Below are 14,867 nucleotides of genomic sequence, written 5' to 3'. Positions count from 1 at the left end.
TCTGCAGACCTGACACCTCACGAGAGGTGTGCTGTCTTCCAGGTGCACCAATCAAAGTGGCTGATAGGCTATCAAGACTACTCAGTCCTACCGACCACTACCCATTGCTGGTGGCAGGAGACACGAACCCAGGAGATCCGATACTCCAGGCAGCAGTTCTAACTTCTGAGCCATCCAGCCCTTTGGACAGCTCCCCTGTATGACTCTGATCACCCTCCTATTTCTTGCAATCCAGTCACTGGCTAAAAACGCTCACTGTTGCCCTCATCCACTCTCGCCTCAATTATTACAACTTGTTGCTGATCGGCCTCCCCTGCACCAGACTCTCCCCCCTCATATAATATCCGGGAAATCACTAACTCACTAAACTTCAGGCGTGCTCTAAAAACGCACCTCTACAGGGAGGCATACCATATCCCCTAAACCACAGCCCTCTGTACTCCACCTGATAACATGCTCCTTTCCCTACCGACTGCAGTTCCTGCTAGCCATAATCAAGCGCCCCCTGCAGCCATCCAGATTTTGCCACTATACAGTCTGATCATTGTCTGTGTGTATAGCATTCTTCACTTTCCGCCTTGCCATACCTCCATTGGATAGCAGCGATCACTGGAGCGGGGTCCACTCACCGCTGTCACCGGTGACATCTCCTGCCTCCAGGCTACCTTCAGGAGCCGGGAGCAAGATTTCAAATTTGGCGGGGCTCCCGGACTTCTGCACATGCGGCTGACGTAAAGGGGCCTGGCCTGCATGCGCAGAGGGCCGGCGTCAAGTCGTGGAGGACCAGTTCACCGCGGGACAGCACAGAGGTGCAGGGTGAGTAATCTCAGTTGCCCCCATGGATCCGATCCATGAGGGCTGCTGACTCTTTGACTTAAAAAAAAAAACTTTTTTGCACTTTAATGCGATTGGTGCTATCCACCGCATCCCCCCTTGACAGCTCCTGGTTGTCAGCTACCTCCGGGCACCGACAGCATGGAGCTGCAATGTCCACAGCCGACGGGGTTTTAATCCCCGTAGGCTGCATGTTTTTACGTCCTCAGGGATTAAATCCCACTTAGCTAGAACGTAAAAACACCATGGGCTGGTCACTAAGGGGTTAAGCAAAAGATCTAATTTATCACATCGCGTCCAACCCCCTGCTCAGTGCAGGATCACTAAATCATTCCAGGCAGATGTCTGTCCAGCCTTTGTTTGAAGACTTCCATTGAAGGAGAACTCCCCACCTCCTGTGGTAACCTGTTCCACTCATTGATCATGCTCACTGTCTAATATCTAATCTGTGTCTCCTCCCTTTCAGTTTCATCCCATTGCGTCTAGTCTTTCCTTGTGCAGATGAGAATAGGGCTGATCCCTCTGCTTTGTGACAGCCCTTCAGATATTTGTAGACCGCTATTAGGTTTCCTTTAAGCCTTTTTTTTGCAAGCTAAACACTCCCAGATCCTTTAACCATTCCTCATAGGACATGATTTGCAGACCGCTCGCCATCTTGGTAACTCTTCTCTGAACTTGCTCCAGTTTGTCGATTTTTTTTTTTTTAAGTGGGTGCCCAGAACTGGACACAGTATTTCAGATGAGGTCTGACTAAGGAAGAGTAGAGGGGGATAATGACCTCACGTGATCTAGACTCTATGCTTCTCTTAATACATCCCAGGATTGTGTTTGCCTTTTTGGATGCTGCATCACATTATTAACTCATGTTCAGTCTATGATCTATTAGTATACCTAGGTCTTTTTCACATGCGCTGCTGCTTAGCTCAATTCCTCCCACTGCGTGTTAACTCGCCCATTGGGATGGAATTGACTGTGTGTGTCTCGGATGATTACTCGAAGCCCTGAGTATGGCATTACCAGAAAAGGGTTTTCTATACAGTGATACCTCGGGATGCGGCTGCCTTAGCTTGCGAGTTTTTTGAGTTGCGTGCAGGCCCTCTCCCGAATTTTTGCTCTGATTTACGAGCAAAAACTCGGGGTACGAGCCTGCCTGCAAGTCAAAAAACTCACAAGCTTTGGCTCAGGGAGGGATCTATACTCACCTGTCACAGGCATGTTGTCCTTGCGATGGTCTGCGGCGTTGCTGCAGGCTGTCGCTCCCTCATCCATGCCGATGCAGAGCATTGCTTTCTCGTTTCTCTGAATCGGCATTTGTTGATGTTTAAAAGTTAAATCTGCCAGTGTGACCGCCGCGCCGGCCCTCCCGGGTCACAACAACACACCGTGTTGGTCCGCAGCAGAGTATCCCCACATAAGAGCACAGCTCAGACCCCGTATAGAAAGGTGGCCTAATGGCAGATTGTGCTGTGGAAAGTGAACTGCTACAGAACACGGCCGTGTTTAGATGGTGGATCTCAACCCCTAATATACACCAGGTTTACAAAAACTGGAGGCCAAATTTCCACGGCTTAGTGTGAATTTCCAGCAGGTTTTCCACTGCAGAGCGGCCGCAGTAAATCTGCTTTGAGAATGCCACTCGAGTGGTTAGCCTGCGGTCACACAGCAGCGTGAAAACAATGTGGTGCTGCGACGTGGCCGTTATCGTCTATGTGATCGCGGCGCCGCATGGATGAAGGCACAAGAAATTCAAACCCACTTGATTTTGGGGCATAGCTAACTTTTCTACTGCAGACAACAATGTAAACTGCGTGTGACCGACCACAACTAGAGTGACACCTGAGATTTCATAGACTTTACAGCAAAAGCGCAGCTCTAAAAGTGGGAGCCAGACGGACATTCGTAAACAAATGACATGTTTTTTTAGCTGAGTAACGCAGCTTAGGCTTTGGGGCCCTTCATGCACGACGTATGTGCTGTAGGATCGCTAGTGGAAATCCCGCAAAAAAATGCACAGTGGCGAAAGCTACCTCTAAATGGTGCGTATTTAGCGGTGGTTTATGTTGCGAATCTGCTGTGGATTTTATCGTTTGTACTTCAAGGGTTAAAAGCTGCAGCATAAATAGGCGAATTGCGGATTTAGTATCTGCAGCTTTTTTTTTTTTTTTTTTACAAAAACACTGGATTTGTTGCAGAAATTCTCCATTACAGGCGCAGAAAACGTTAAAAAGCTCCCCTGGCTTGTACTGTAAATGCTGCAAAATGTGCGCAGCTTTTGCGCTGTGTGTGAACCCCTCCTTGGGCGACAAAAAAAGACGTATGCGATTGGCGGTCACGTAACTAAAGAAATCCACAAAATCACATGCAGCCAAAAATCCTAAAAGGTTTGGATTTCTCATGAAAGGGTTAACAGCCCCAATTACCACAAATCGCCATTAGACCGAGGGCGGTATACAGTCACCCGCTGGACGAAACACTTTCACCTCCCGTATTGCGGGAAAGCAACGACCAGTAGAGAGTGCAGCTCTGGCTGTGACTGGAGCATAACCCTGGATGAGTGAGAATCTAGATACGTAGGAACAAGGAGTCCGGAAATGGCGCTCCACTCGCTCTGTACACGGCCAAATCAGCCGCATCGCCTTTATTTAGTCTTTCACGTGTTTGGAGAAATAAACCTCTGATACAGATCTGATGAAACGTTCGCCATGTCCCCCTGCGGTCCGGGCGCAGCAGCCCCTCCCTATGCCTTGTCTCTTTAGGAGTCCGGGACTTAGTCCATGCTGTTGGTGTCCAACTCGTCCAGGAAGCGGCGACATTTTCCCATTAGCACTTTAATGGCCTCTTTGAGCAGCGTGTCCGGCGGCAGGATGCCCGTTGATTCTACGGAAACTAAAACACAATTATGTCACATGATGGCGCCGGTTAAAGCGAGATGACAAACATGCAGATCCTAGAGGCCGGCATCACAACGGTGCTGCGAGACTAACGAGTCAGGCCAGCATGGAGAAGTTGGCGCCATTGATGTTCTATTGGCGATAAATCTGGGACTGGGCAGCCACGGCAGTGTGACAATGTTGTGGGGGGGGGGGGGGGGGGGGGGGGGCTTCCTGGGCCCGGGCACCAATACCTACATATAAAGTGGTCCCGCACTCGTGCCATCTTCACCAGGTTCTTCAGATCATCGTGGCGGAAGATCTCTCTGCTGCACGTGTCCATTCGCGCGTTCTGCACCCGCGCCACTTTCTTATCTGGTGAAGAGTGGAGGAATGAGAAAGGAGGGAGCTGATCTACTTCCATGATTGTAGGTGGCGCTACTCACCCTTCACATTGTCCACGGCGATGACGCCGGGCGAGAAGCATCTCTGTAGTCTCTCCGCTTGTTCCCCCTCTATGGGACACAGAAGCGTAATCTCCGGCAGTAAGCGGTAACTTGCTGTGGCGACTGGCGAGAACTTGGCGTGATCCTTCCCTGCAGACACAAAGCACCCTGTCATTATAGGAAGTGGAAACATGGCGGCTCCCAAATCTGTGCCGATTAGTCTCATATCTTAAGGCCTCTTTCAGACGTGCGACAGCGATATCAAAGCGAGAAAAATCGCAGCTGTGTTCTGTGCAATATCGCGATTTTGTGGAGTTAAAGTCACAAGACTTTGTAGCGCTCTTTTGTCGGATTTTCGGGAGGGTTGAAACATATGCCCTACCCTGAAAATAAGCCCTAGCTGCAAAAAAAGAAAGAAAGAAAAAAAAAAAACACATAGGAGCTGTCCACTCCACCTCACTTCTCCTCCGGCAGTTCCACAGCACTTGCTTGTAGTCTTCAGCCAGCACTTCCTGGTCAGGGGGAAGAGAAGGTTTCAAACATCCCACCATCAGGAAGCGCTGGCTCGGATTGGCTGAGCCACGACGCTCGAGAACCAATCACTGCAGCGCTCGATGAACCAATCACAGCCATCGCGTTGAATGGCTGTGACTGGTACATCGAGCACCGTGGCTCAGCCAATCAGAACCAGCACTTCCTGGAGGCGGGATTTTTTTTACCTCTTGCACAGGAAGAGCTGGCTGAAGACTACGAGCAAGCTAGGGCTTATTTTAGGGACAAACAGTAGGACTTCCTACTGTAAAAGTTGCATCGCACGAAAGCCACGATTTTGTGTGATGCAATGCAAAGAAAAGGCTCCATACGGAAACATGGGCTGCAAAACATCGCAAATCGCAGCTCTATAGAGCAGGGGTCTCCAACTCCAGTCCTCAGGGACCACCAACAGGTCATGTTTTCAGGATATCCTATAGTAAGAACACCTGTGGCAATGTCTGAGGCACTGACGATAATGACATCACCTGTGCAACACTGAGGAAATCCTGAACACATGACCTGTTGGTGGTCCCTGAGGACTGGAGTTGGGGAACACTGCTATAGAGCATGCCGCGATTATTTTCCCTCACTGTAGCAGCCTACAAAACATGGCTCATGTGAAGGAACCCGTTGGAAAGCGTGGGCTTCACATATATGCGATTTGTAGCGCTGCTGCATCGCGGGAAAATCTTGCGATTTTGTCGCCCGTGTGAAAGCGGCCTGATACTATAGATGCCTGGTATAGAAGCACCACTAGGGGGAGCTCTCTGCAGACAGAAGTACTGACCTCCATCTACACCCCCGTACTCACCAATGCCCTTGACGCAGTGCATGACCACATGGATCTCCTGGCCAGGGCGCAGCTGGGCGATCAGGATGTCGGTCTGTACGGGGCGCGGGGGGTCCGTGTCGGGGAACAGGTCAGTCTGGTTGCCTTGTGGCAGCCACTTCATGTGACTGGTGTACACTGCGGGGGAAGGAGTGTTAGATGCAGCTGAGCCGAACGTGCGGAGGACACTCCCAGATCTCAGCACAAACCTTTGTGGTCGAGGTAAAGCTCGTTGGGGTCGGAGGAGTCCTTGGACGCTTTGGGGTTCCTGGAGCAGCGAACGTCCAGCTCAAACTGCAGGGTGTCAATCTCCGTGCCGTCAGCCTCTTCTGTGGGGAAAGAGGAGGAGTCAGGGCCCCCCAATACTATACAAAAGAGACATGGGGGTCTACCGGTGCCTGGGACCCCCATAACATATACAGTCCACAGGCGTCGGCCATTACCTGAATTACGATATTCGAAGAGCCGAGGGTCTGCACGGATGGGGATGAGACCCAGGCGGTGGGCGAGGATCTCATCCTGAATGATGGAGGTGTTCTTGTAGACAAAGACCTTCTCCACCGCCATGGTGGGCACCTGAGGGGAGGGGCTCGGTTAGTCACATGACCACAGCACGGGCAGTTTGCTCGTGTAGCCTCTACAAACCTCCGCCAGCAGGATGCGTCTGAATGCGTTCGCCAAAGCGGCATCAATTCCGACCATATCGAACTCCAGGACGTCGTCCTCCATCCTGATGACGTCCACCCGGAAGTTCTGCACAACAGCCAGATGTCAGCACAATCAATGATAAAAGTTTGTGAACCCCCCTTTCCACCTGAGACTGCGCGGCAGCCACTCACCTTCTCAAACCTGTGCAGGTCCCAGCTGTCATCATAGCCGGGGTAATTCCCAGGGAAGTCCGTGCTGTGGACCTGCCGGGGGAGAAGAGCGGTCAGTCCTGAAGGTGCAGCACAAAATGGGCTGGGGAGACTCAATGCAGGGACCATCACAATGTGTGACCCTAGTGCAGCAGGGACTGTGGGGGAGTGCGACCCTAGTGCGGCGGGGGAGCAAGACCGCAGGAGGTGACCCCTGTGTGTGTGTAAGGGGGGGGGGGGGCGACCCTAGTGCAGCGGGGACCTGGGGAAGGGGGGTGCGACCCTAGTGCAGCGGGGACCTGGGGAAGGGGGGTGCGACCCTAGTGCAGCGGGGACCTGGGGAAGGGGGGTGCGACCCTAGTGCAGCGGGGACCTGGGGAAGGGGGGTGCGACCCTAGTGCAGCGGGGACCTGGGGAAGGGGGGTGCGACCCTAGTGCAGCGGGGACCTGGGGAAGGGGGGTGCGACCCTAGTGCAGCGGGGACCTGGGGAAGGGGGGTGCGACCCTAGTGCAGCGGGGACCTGGGGAAGGGGGGTGCGACCCTAGTGCAGCGGGGACCTGGGGAAGGGGGGGTGCGACCCTAGTGCAGCGGGGACCTGGGGAAGGGGGGTGCGACTCTAGTGCAGCGGGGACCTGGGGAAGGGGGGTGCGACTCTAGTGCAGCGGGGACCTGGGGAAGGGGGGTGCGACTCTAGTGCAGCGGGGACCTGGGGAAGGGGGGTGCGACTCTAGTGCAGCGGGGACCTGGGGAAGGGGGGTGCGACTCTAGTGCAGCGGGGACCGCCAAAGGTGACCCTGGTGTAGCGGGGGCTGACTACACTGCAGTTGGGGCGCCGTCTATGGGGGGAGGTGGCTGTAGCGCAGTGGGGACCCTGTGTGATGAGGAGTATAGCGGGGGTGACGGTGACAGCAGCATGGGACCACAGTGTAATGCAGATGCTGCTCTATACCCCCTAGCGCTGCACTCAGCATGTATGGGGTGGACAGCAGCCCCCACGTATCTGTCTGTAGCCCCCTCCCTCCAGGGTCACGGCGAGTTTCTCACATTCCGGACTCCATACTCCTGCAGCAGCACGCGGCTCCTCATCTCCTGCACGGTCTCCGCCATGTTTCAGGAGTCTGGCCTCTGCGCAGGCGCAGTGATAGTCATGCGCCGGATATGGTTGTCATGGCTACCGTCGCCTTTAGTATTGGCTTCCGCTTTCCACCAAAAGTATGGCGGCCTATGTGACGTCATAAGCCCCCGCCCATCCACGTCCTCAGCTCTTGTTTACTTCCGGGTGCTCCGAGGAACCGAGAGGAGCGGAGACTGGGGGCGGCACAGGAGGGCAGAGCTGGCATATAGAGGGCAGTAGAGAGGAGGAGGGGAGTAAACAGCTGCAGTATATAGAGGGGGCCTTACACTGACTGCTCTCTAGGGGGCAGTATATACGGTGCATTATATAGAAGGGGCCTTACACTGACTGTTCGCTAGGGGGCAGTGTATACGGTGCATTATATAGACTAGGCATTACGCGGAGCGCTCTCTAGGGGGCAGTATATATGGTGCATTATATAGACTAGGCATTACATAGACTAGGCATTACGCAGAGCGCTCTCTAGGGGGCAGTATTTCGGGGTCCAGAATGGCGGGCTCTGGTGTGGGGAGCAGGACCCTGACTACAGCTGACTGGGGTGGCTTTGAGGACAACATGCAGGTATTGGCTGCCGTGCGCCCTTTGACCTCTGGGTCGTTCGCCCGCCGCGTCTGACCTCTTGTTCTTGCAGGCCGGTGGCGGAGCCGCAGTGATCGACATGGAGAATATGGACGACACGTCCGGCTCCAGCTTCGAGGATATGGGGGAGATCCACCAGCGGATGAAGGAGGACGAGGAGGAAGGAGACGGCGACGTTGTGACGGAGGAGGGTGAGGAGGACGGCGCCTTCCTGGGCATGAAGGGCTTGAAGGGTCAGCTGGGCCGGCAGGTGGCGGATGAGGTGAGGCGGCGGTTGCGGTGGCGTTGGTCTGCCGCCATCTTGTATCTGTGTGTCACGTTTCTCGTCTCTCCCTCAGATGTGGCAGGCGGGGAAGCGGCAGGCGTCCAAGGCCTTCAACCTCTACGCCAATATAGACATCCTGCGGCCGTACTTCGATGTGGAGCCCGCGCAGGTCCGCAGCCGGTGAGTCCGCAGGGCCGCGCCCACGGATGTCATGGCGCTATAACAGAGATTTATCGTATGAGACGTTTACGAGCGACTCTAATACAGACCTGGTAGGCCGGGATCACACGGGGCGGAATTGGCGCACGGAAATTTCGCCTGCAATCTTACGCCCGAGCCTAAGCAGCGAAGTGGACGAGATTTGCAAAAATTTCGGCCACACACTGCGGGCAGTCCGTTGCGGTCAAGCCGCGCAGAATTCATATCCGCCGCGTCAGTTGTATCGCCGTTTCCGCTGCCGCTCCTCTCTATAGGGAGAGATTCCCGCAGGCGGACAACCCGCGCCGGCTCTGAAGCTGCCTTTCCGCTGCGGAAATGTCGCAGAATTTCCGTGTGGTCCCGCTATGGACATTCCGTGAGATTTGCGCCCCGTGTGAACCCGGTCTTATACAACAAATCTAGCAAGGAGTCGCACGCAGCGCGTTAAATTAGGCACAAATATCTTCTTTCTCCGGGGTGTGAAAGTTTCTGCCGACCGCACGCCCCGCCGCACTCTGGAGGAGCCGTTGTTGTGTTTTTTTTCCCTTTTTTTTTTTGTTGTAAGTCGCACCTCTAAAATCGGTTCTAAGCCACAGCGCCCCCTACAGTATGCCCACAGGTCTAGATAAGAAGGAAAGTGACGCGACTGGCGCAAATCATGTAAAACGGGCTGAAAAGCTGCAATAAATCTTTTTTATGTTTTATTTCCGCACAGTCTTCAAAGATCTCTGCTTTCTGTCAGTGAATGGCGGCCTTCTTGTTCACATCAACATAGTGCCATAATATATACTGCTAGTGCCAAACTGTACACAGAGCGCTACACTGTGCCCACATAGTGCCAAGTTATGTATGCCTAGCGCCAAGGAGTGAACGGAGTGATAGACTGTGCCCTCATAGTGCCACGTTATATACACCCGGTGCTAAAGAGTACACGGTGCTACACTGTGCTCATATAGTTCCATATTATGTATACCTAGTGCCAAGGAGTGCACGGGGAGCGCTACATTGTATCATGTAGTGGCAAAGAGTACAGGAAATGCTACACTGTGCCCACATAGTGCCATACTACACATATTACAAAATGCTACACTGTGCCCACATAGTGCCATATTACAAAATGCTACACTGTGCCCACATAGTGCCATATTACAAAATGCTACACTGTGCCCACATAGTGCCATATTACACATATTACAAAATGCTACACTGTGCCCACATAGTGCCATATTACACATATTACAAAATGCTACACTGTGCCCACATAGTGCCATATTACAAAATGCTACACTGTGCCCACATAGTGCCCACATAGTGCCATATTACAAAATGCTACACTGTGCCCACATAGTGCCATATTACAAAATGCTACACTGTGCCCACATAGTGCCATATTATGTACTCCTAGTGCCAAACCGTACAGAGAGTGCTGCACTGTGCCCAGATTGTATGGTATTGTATACCCCCAGAGTGCCCACACAGTGCCTAACACTACACTTTGCTCACCGTGCTAAACAGTTAACAGCTAGTTCTACACTCTGCCAACATAATGCCATGTTATATATTCCTACTGCCAAACTGTAGACGGCACCCCACCGTACCCTCTAAGTGCCATATAATATAATTCCAACCAGTATACAGAGAGCTAGACTGCCCATATAGTGCCACACTACATACTCCTAGAGCCAAAGAGTGCCTTGAAAGCGCTACTTTATGCTTGCACAGTGCCAGGCAGTACAGAGAGGGCTACACTGTGCCCAAATAGTGCCAGATTTTATTCTCCTAATGCCAAACAGTACATAGTGCCTTATTATATACACCTTGTGCTAAACTCTGCCCACACAGTGAGTGCCATATTATACACTCCTAGTGCCAAATCCTAGCCAGAGGGCGCTAAACTGTGCCCACCTAGTGCCTTATTATATATTCATAGTGCCAAACAGTACTGTGCCCGTACACTGCAGTAGTTTCCCCACATGATGCCCAAAGAGGGTTGTGCAATTCCCAGGTAAACAATGGGCAGTAATGCCTCCAGCGTCACCCCTGATCACAGCAGAATACTTGGGTTAGGATGGGATTCACTGACAGCAAGCGGTGAGGAATTAGTGCACAGATGACAAATCTATTGTCAGGAGATCTCAGCTCCATAATTATGTCAGTGACTCGGGGGGTCGTTGCAGCGGGGCGGGTGGTCAGACATGTTGGGGGTTTTATAGGGTTAATATCGCCCTCCGCCATCATGTGTCTGACGGTGGTCTCGCTCCTTCCCCGCAGTCTCTTGGAGTCGATGATCCCGGTGAGGATGATTAACTTCCCCCAGGTAAGCGGACGACACGGCGGCTGCTCCAGATTCGGGGTGTTCGGGTCGCAGCTGCCATATTGATTCATCACCTCTCATTCCGTCCTGCAGAAAATCGCTGGCGAGCTCTACGGACCCCTCATGCTGGTCTTCACCATGGTGGCCATCCTGCTGCACGGAATGAAGTCATCGGGAACAGTTATTGTAAGAGGGGGTACAGGAGGGCAATATGGGAGGAGCCTGTGGGGTGGAGGGTAGCATGGGAGGAGCCTAGCAAAAAAGGTGGTGGGTAAGAAGAGAGGTGGGGAGCATGGGAGGAGCCTGTGGGGAGCAACATGGGAGCGTTTGGGGAGGGGAGCATGAGAGGAGCTGGAAGAAAGCAGAAGGGAACTTTGGGAGGAGCCTGCAGTGAACAGGAGGGTGGAGTCTGGAAAATAGGATGGTGGAGGAGAGTGTAGGAGGAGCCTGTGGAGAGTAACATTGGAGCATTTGGGGAGGGGAGCATTGGAGGGGCTGGCAGAAAACAGAAGGGAAGTATAGGAGGAGCCTGCAGTGAACAGGAGGGTGGAGCCTGTGGCAAATGGGAGGGTGGGAGGAGCCTGCAAGTATCGATGGTGGGGTGTAGGGGAAGCATGGGAGGAGCCTGCAGGGAAGGTTGAAGGGAAGCATAGGAGGTGCCTGCAAGGAACAGGGAAGGAGAGCATGGGAGCAGGGAAGGAGAGCATGGGAGAAAGCTGCGGGGGACAGGGAAGGGCAGCATGGGAATAACTGGCAGGGAACGGGACTCTGGAGGGAGGAGCCTGCAGCAAACAGGAGGGTGGAGAACATGGGAGGAGCCTACAAGTAACAGGGGAGGGGTGAAGTCTGCTGCAAACAGGAGGGTGGAGGAGAAAATAGGAGGAATCAGCGGGAACAGGGAAGGGGCGCATCGGAAGAGCTCACAGGTAACAGGTTAGGGTGTGTGGAGCGAAGGAGGGTGAAGAGGAGAAGCCTTTGAGGGAACCTAACATAAGAGGAGCCTACTGGTGGAGGGCAACCAGGGAGAAGAGATGTGAGGAACATGGAAGGAACCTATGTGGAATAGGTGAGTTGAACTTTGGTGAAGTGGATTATGGGAGGAGCCTGTGGGTAAGGAGGGAAGGGGCCTTTGGGTAAGGGTGTAGGGAAAGTATGGACGGAGTGTTTGAGGAATGATGGTGGGAAGAAGCACGGAAGGAGTCTTTCAACAGCAAGTGGGAGAGGAGCATGCAAGAACGAAAATTTGTGCAAACATTGAGTAGATGGACATGTGACTCACCAGTTGTGTTCCTTCTGTCACAGGTAGAGGGCACTCTCATGGGCACTGCCATTGGCACCTGCTTCGGATATTGGTTGGGAATCTCATCACTCATTTACTTTCTTGCTTATCTGTGTAACGCTCAGATCACAATGCTGCAGACCCTGTCCCTGCTGGTGAGTACCCGGCCCACCGCTCCGTGTATGTGATGCCTGCGTGTAACACGCAGGAAGAATTGGGTACATGTATATGAAGAGGAAGGGGCTTCCCTCACTTATGGCTGTCATTCTCTTTCAGGGGTACGGTCTGTTCGGACATTGTATGGTCCTCCTCGTCACCTATAATATCCATTTCCACTCTCTGTTCTACGTCTTCTGGTTGTGCATCGGGGGCCTGTCCACACTGCGCATGGTGAGTCCCGAATAGTATCTGCAGCCCTCCCTATAGTTCCCTAACTTCTCACATTCCTTACTTGGTGTGTTGTGCCGTAGGTGGCGGTTTTGCTGTCACGCACTGTGGGCCAGACGCAAAGACTCATCCTCTGCGGATCCATTGCTGCTCTGCACATGCTGTTCCTGCTCTACCTGCATTTTGCATATCACAAGGTCGTAGAAGGTAAAGATGTTAAAGCTTAACTACTTCTAATCCTCCTGGGCTGGGATCTGAAGCCTATATTACTAGGTGAGGTTGGGGTCTGCAACCTGCCCTCATGGGCGGGGACTGCAGGCAACATTACTGAGTGAGGGCGAAATCTGCAGCCAACGTTCCTGAGTGAGGGTGGGGTCTGCAGCCTATCCTCATGGGCAGGGACTGCAGCCAGCATTGGTGAGCAGGGTGGGGATCTGCAGCCTATTCTCCTGACCGGAATCTGCAGCCTACATTACTTAGCGAGGGTGGAGTCTTCAGTCTATATTCCTCAGTGGGGGTGGGGTCTGCAGCCTATCCTCATGGGTGGGGTCTGTAGCCTACATTACTGAGCGAGGGTGGGGTCTGCAGCCTATCCTCATGGGCAGGGACTGCAGCCAGCATTGGTGAGCAGGGTGGGGATCTGCAGCCTATTCTCCTGACCGGAATCTGCAGCCTACATTACTTAGCGAGGGTGGAGTCTTCAGTCTATATTCCTCAGTGGGGGTGGGGTCTGCAGCCTATCCTCATGGGTGGGGTCTGTAGCCTACATTACTGAGCGAGGGTGGGGTCTGCAGCCTATCCTCATGGGCAGGGACTGCAGCCAGCATTGGTGAGCAGGGTGGGGATCTGCAGCCTACTCTCCTGACCGGAATCTGCAGCCTACATTACTTAGTGAGGGTGGAGTCTTCAGTCTATATTTCTCAGTGGGGGTCTGCAGCCTATCCTCATGGGTGGGGTCTGCAGCCTGTATTAGTGAGCGAGGGTGGAGTCTTCAGTCTACATTCCTCAGCGGGGGTGGGGTCTGCTGTTTACCCTCCTGACTATAGCACAGCCTTTATCTGGGGGGTATTTATATTCTGACCCCCTGTCCACACTCACTGGCTCTTTTTTTTTTTTTTTTCCTGCACAGGTATCCTCGTTACGTTGGACGGGCAGAATGTGGCTCCACCTTTCCAGAGAGTCGCTCGTGACTTGGCAATGGGCACAAATACAGTTGTCAACACCACCGCGCATGTCCTAAGCATCCAGGCCCGCTGAGCACTACATGGCCGCTATTGTTGTCACCCTCTTCACACGCCCTCTGCAATTGCAGCGGTTGAAGGAGATGATGGATTTATGGACGACTCGTTCGGGGGGATCCCCAACTGTATGCACCCAGTCTTACTGACTTTGTCTGCAAAGAGTTAATGGAAACTTTGCCCAGTCCCTGATTCTTCTCTCCACATCTCGTACCAGCTCTTCCATTATGTGTGTTACCTACTAGTGCGGTGTTAGCAGGGTTAGACTTTTGCGCCCTATCACATGGGGTTGGAGCACCGCTCCTCACTGCTGTACAGTCTGCCGCCCCATCCCACCATGTCGCCTTCTCCTGCTCGTCTTTTTAAGCTTCAGAATAAAGGTAGAAGAGGTGGTGTGGTGTGGGTTGTGTCTCCTACACGGGATTGGGACTGTAGTGTCGTGTCGGTGTACTATTGTGGGTTGGGTCATTGGTCCTGAAAAAATAAAATAATGCAAGTCCCGTGGGAATCTTGTTATGCTTTTTAAAGGGCAGCAGGTGCAATGTCGGTTGCGGAAGGCGCTCTTGTTTACTTACAAGGCAGAAGACAAATCCACTGCCCCTGTCAACCAAGCCAATTCTAGCCCTAACACAAGTCCTGAAAGGCTGTTATAAAGGAAAATACCCTTTCTTGTCATCTTTTGTTTAACATGTGCCCTCGTTGGTCCTGCTTGAAGTGGGTTCTGGTCCGAATCAGTCTACTTCCCCCTCTGGCAGCTGACAAGCTATTACCTTTTACCTCACCTGGTGAAGAAGTCTTTCAACCATATTAGCATATTAAGGCAGAGGCTGTTCCTTCCTGACTAATAAAGCTATTCCAGTCGTGTGCCCTGCAGTGAACAGAGGATCAACATGCAGCGAGCTGAGCATGTGCGTCCTCCAGAATTCAGCTCATCAGGTGGATGTACGTGTTGTTATACGCTGTGAACACCAGAAGGCGCAGTACTGTGGAAGTAGATGTCAGAATGCTGCACTGCAGTGCTTTATTTAACCCCTTCCATGTACGCCATGGGGTATTTGGACAGGCTCAGGAACAGTTTCCTACGTGGCACGTGTCGCCTAT

At 52.8% G+C, this 14,867-nt stretch overlaps 2 protein-coding genes across 2 annotated transcripts; one reads left to right on the top strand and one right to left on the bottom strand.

Annotated features, from left to right (window-relative positions):
- Positions 1 to 3,426: 3,426 nt before the first annotated feature.
- On the bottom strand, positions 3,427 to 7,517 carry POLR1C (RNA polymerase I and III subunit C). Its single transcript, XM_066595204.1, has 9 exons — positions 7,416 to 7,517; positions 6,353 to 6,424; positions 6,159 to 6,266; positions 5,957 to 6,089; positions 5,723 to 5,842; positions 5,496 to 5,651; positions 4,151 to 4,300; positions 3,963 to 4,079; positions 3,427 to 3,720 (listed from the first exon to the last, which is right to left on the bottom strand). Exons 1-9 carry the CDS (start codon positions 7,476 to 7,478, stop codon positions 3,602 to 3,604), a joined length of 1,038 nt encoding a protein of 345 aa, XP_066451301.1. The 5' UTR covers positions 7,479 to 7,517; the 3' UTR covers positions 3,427 to 3,601.
- Positions 7,518 to 7,630: 113 nt separating this feature from the next.
- YIPF3 (Yip1 domain family member 3) lies at positions 7,631 to 14,274 on the top strand. Its single transcript, XM_066595203.1, has 9 exons — positions 7,631 to 8,067; positions 8,138 to 8,347; positions 8,424 to 8,530; positions 10,820 to 10,865; positions 10,956 to 11,048; positions 12,165 to 12,296; positions 12,418 to 12,531; positions 12,612 to 12,735; positions 13,658 to 14,274. Exons 1-9 carry the CDS (start codon positions 7,996 to 7,998, stop codon positions 13,783 to 13,785), a joined length of 1,026 nt encoding a protein of 341 aa, XP_066451300.1. The 5' UTR covers positions 7,631 to 7,995; the 3' UTR covers positions 13,786 to 14,274.
- Positions 14,275 to 14,867: the final 593 nt, after the last annotated feature.

This window comes from Eleutherodactylus coqui, chromosome 3 (assembly GCF_035609145.1).
Source record: "Eleutherodactylus coqui strain aEleCoq1 chromosome 3, aEleCoq1.hap1, whole genome shotgun sequence".
NCBI lineage: Eukaryota > Metazoa > Chordata > Amphibia > Anura > Eleutherodactylidae > Eleutherodactylus > Eleutherodactylus coqui.
Note: the sequence above shows the minus strand (reverse complement) of the source record. Positions and strands in the feature narration are given on the sequence as shown.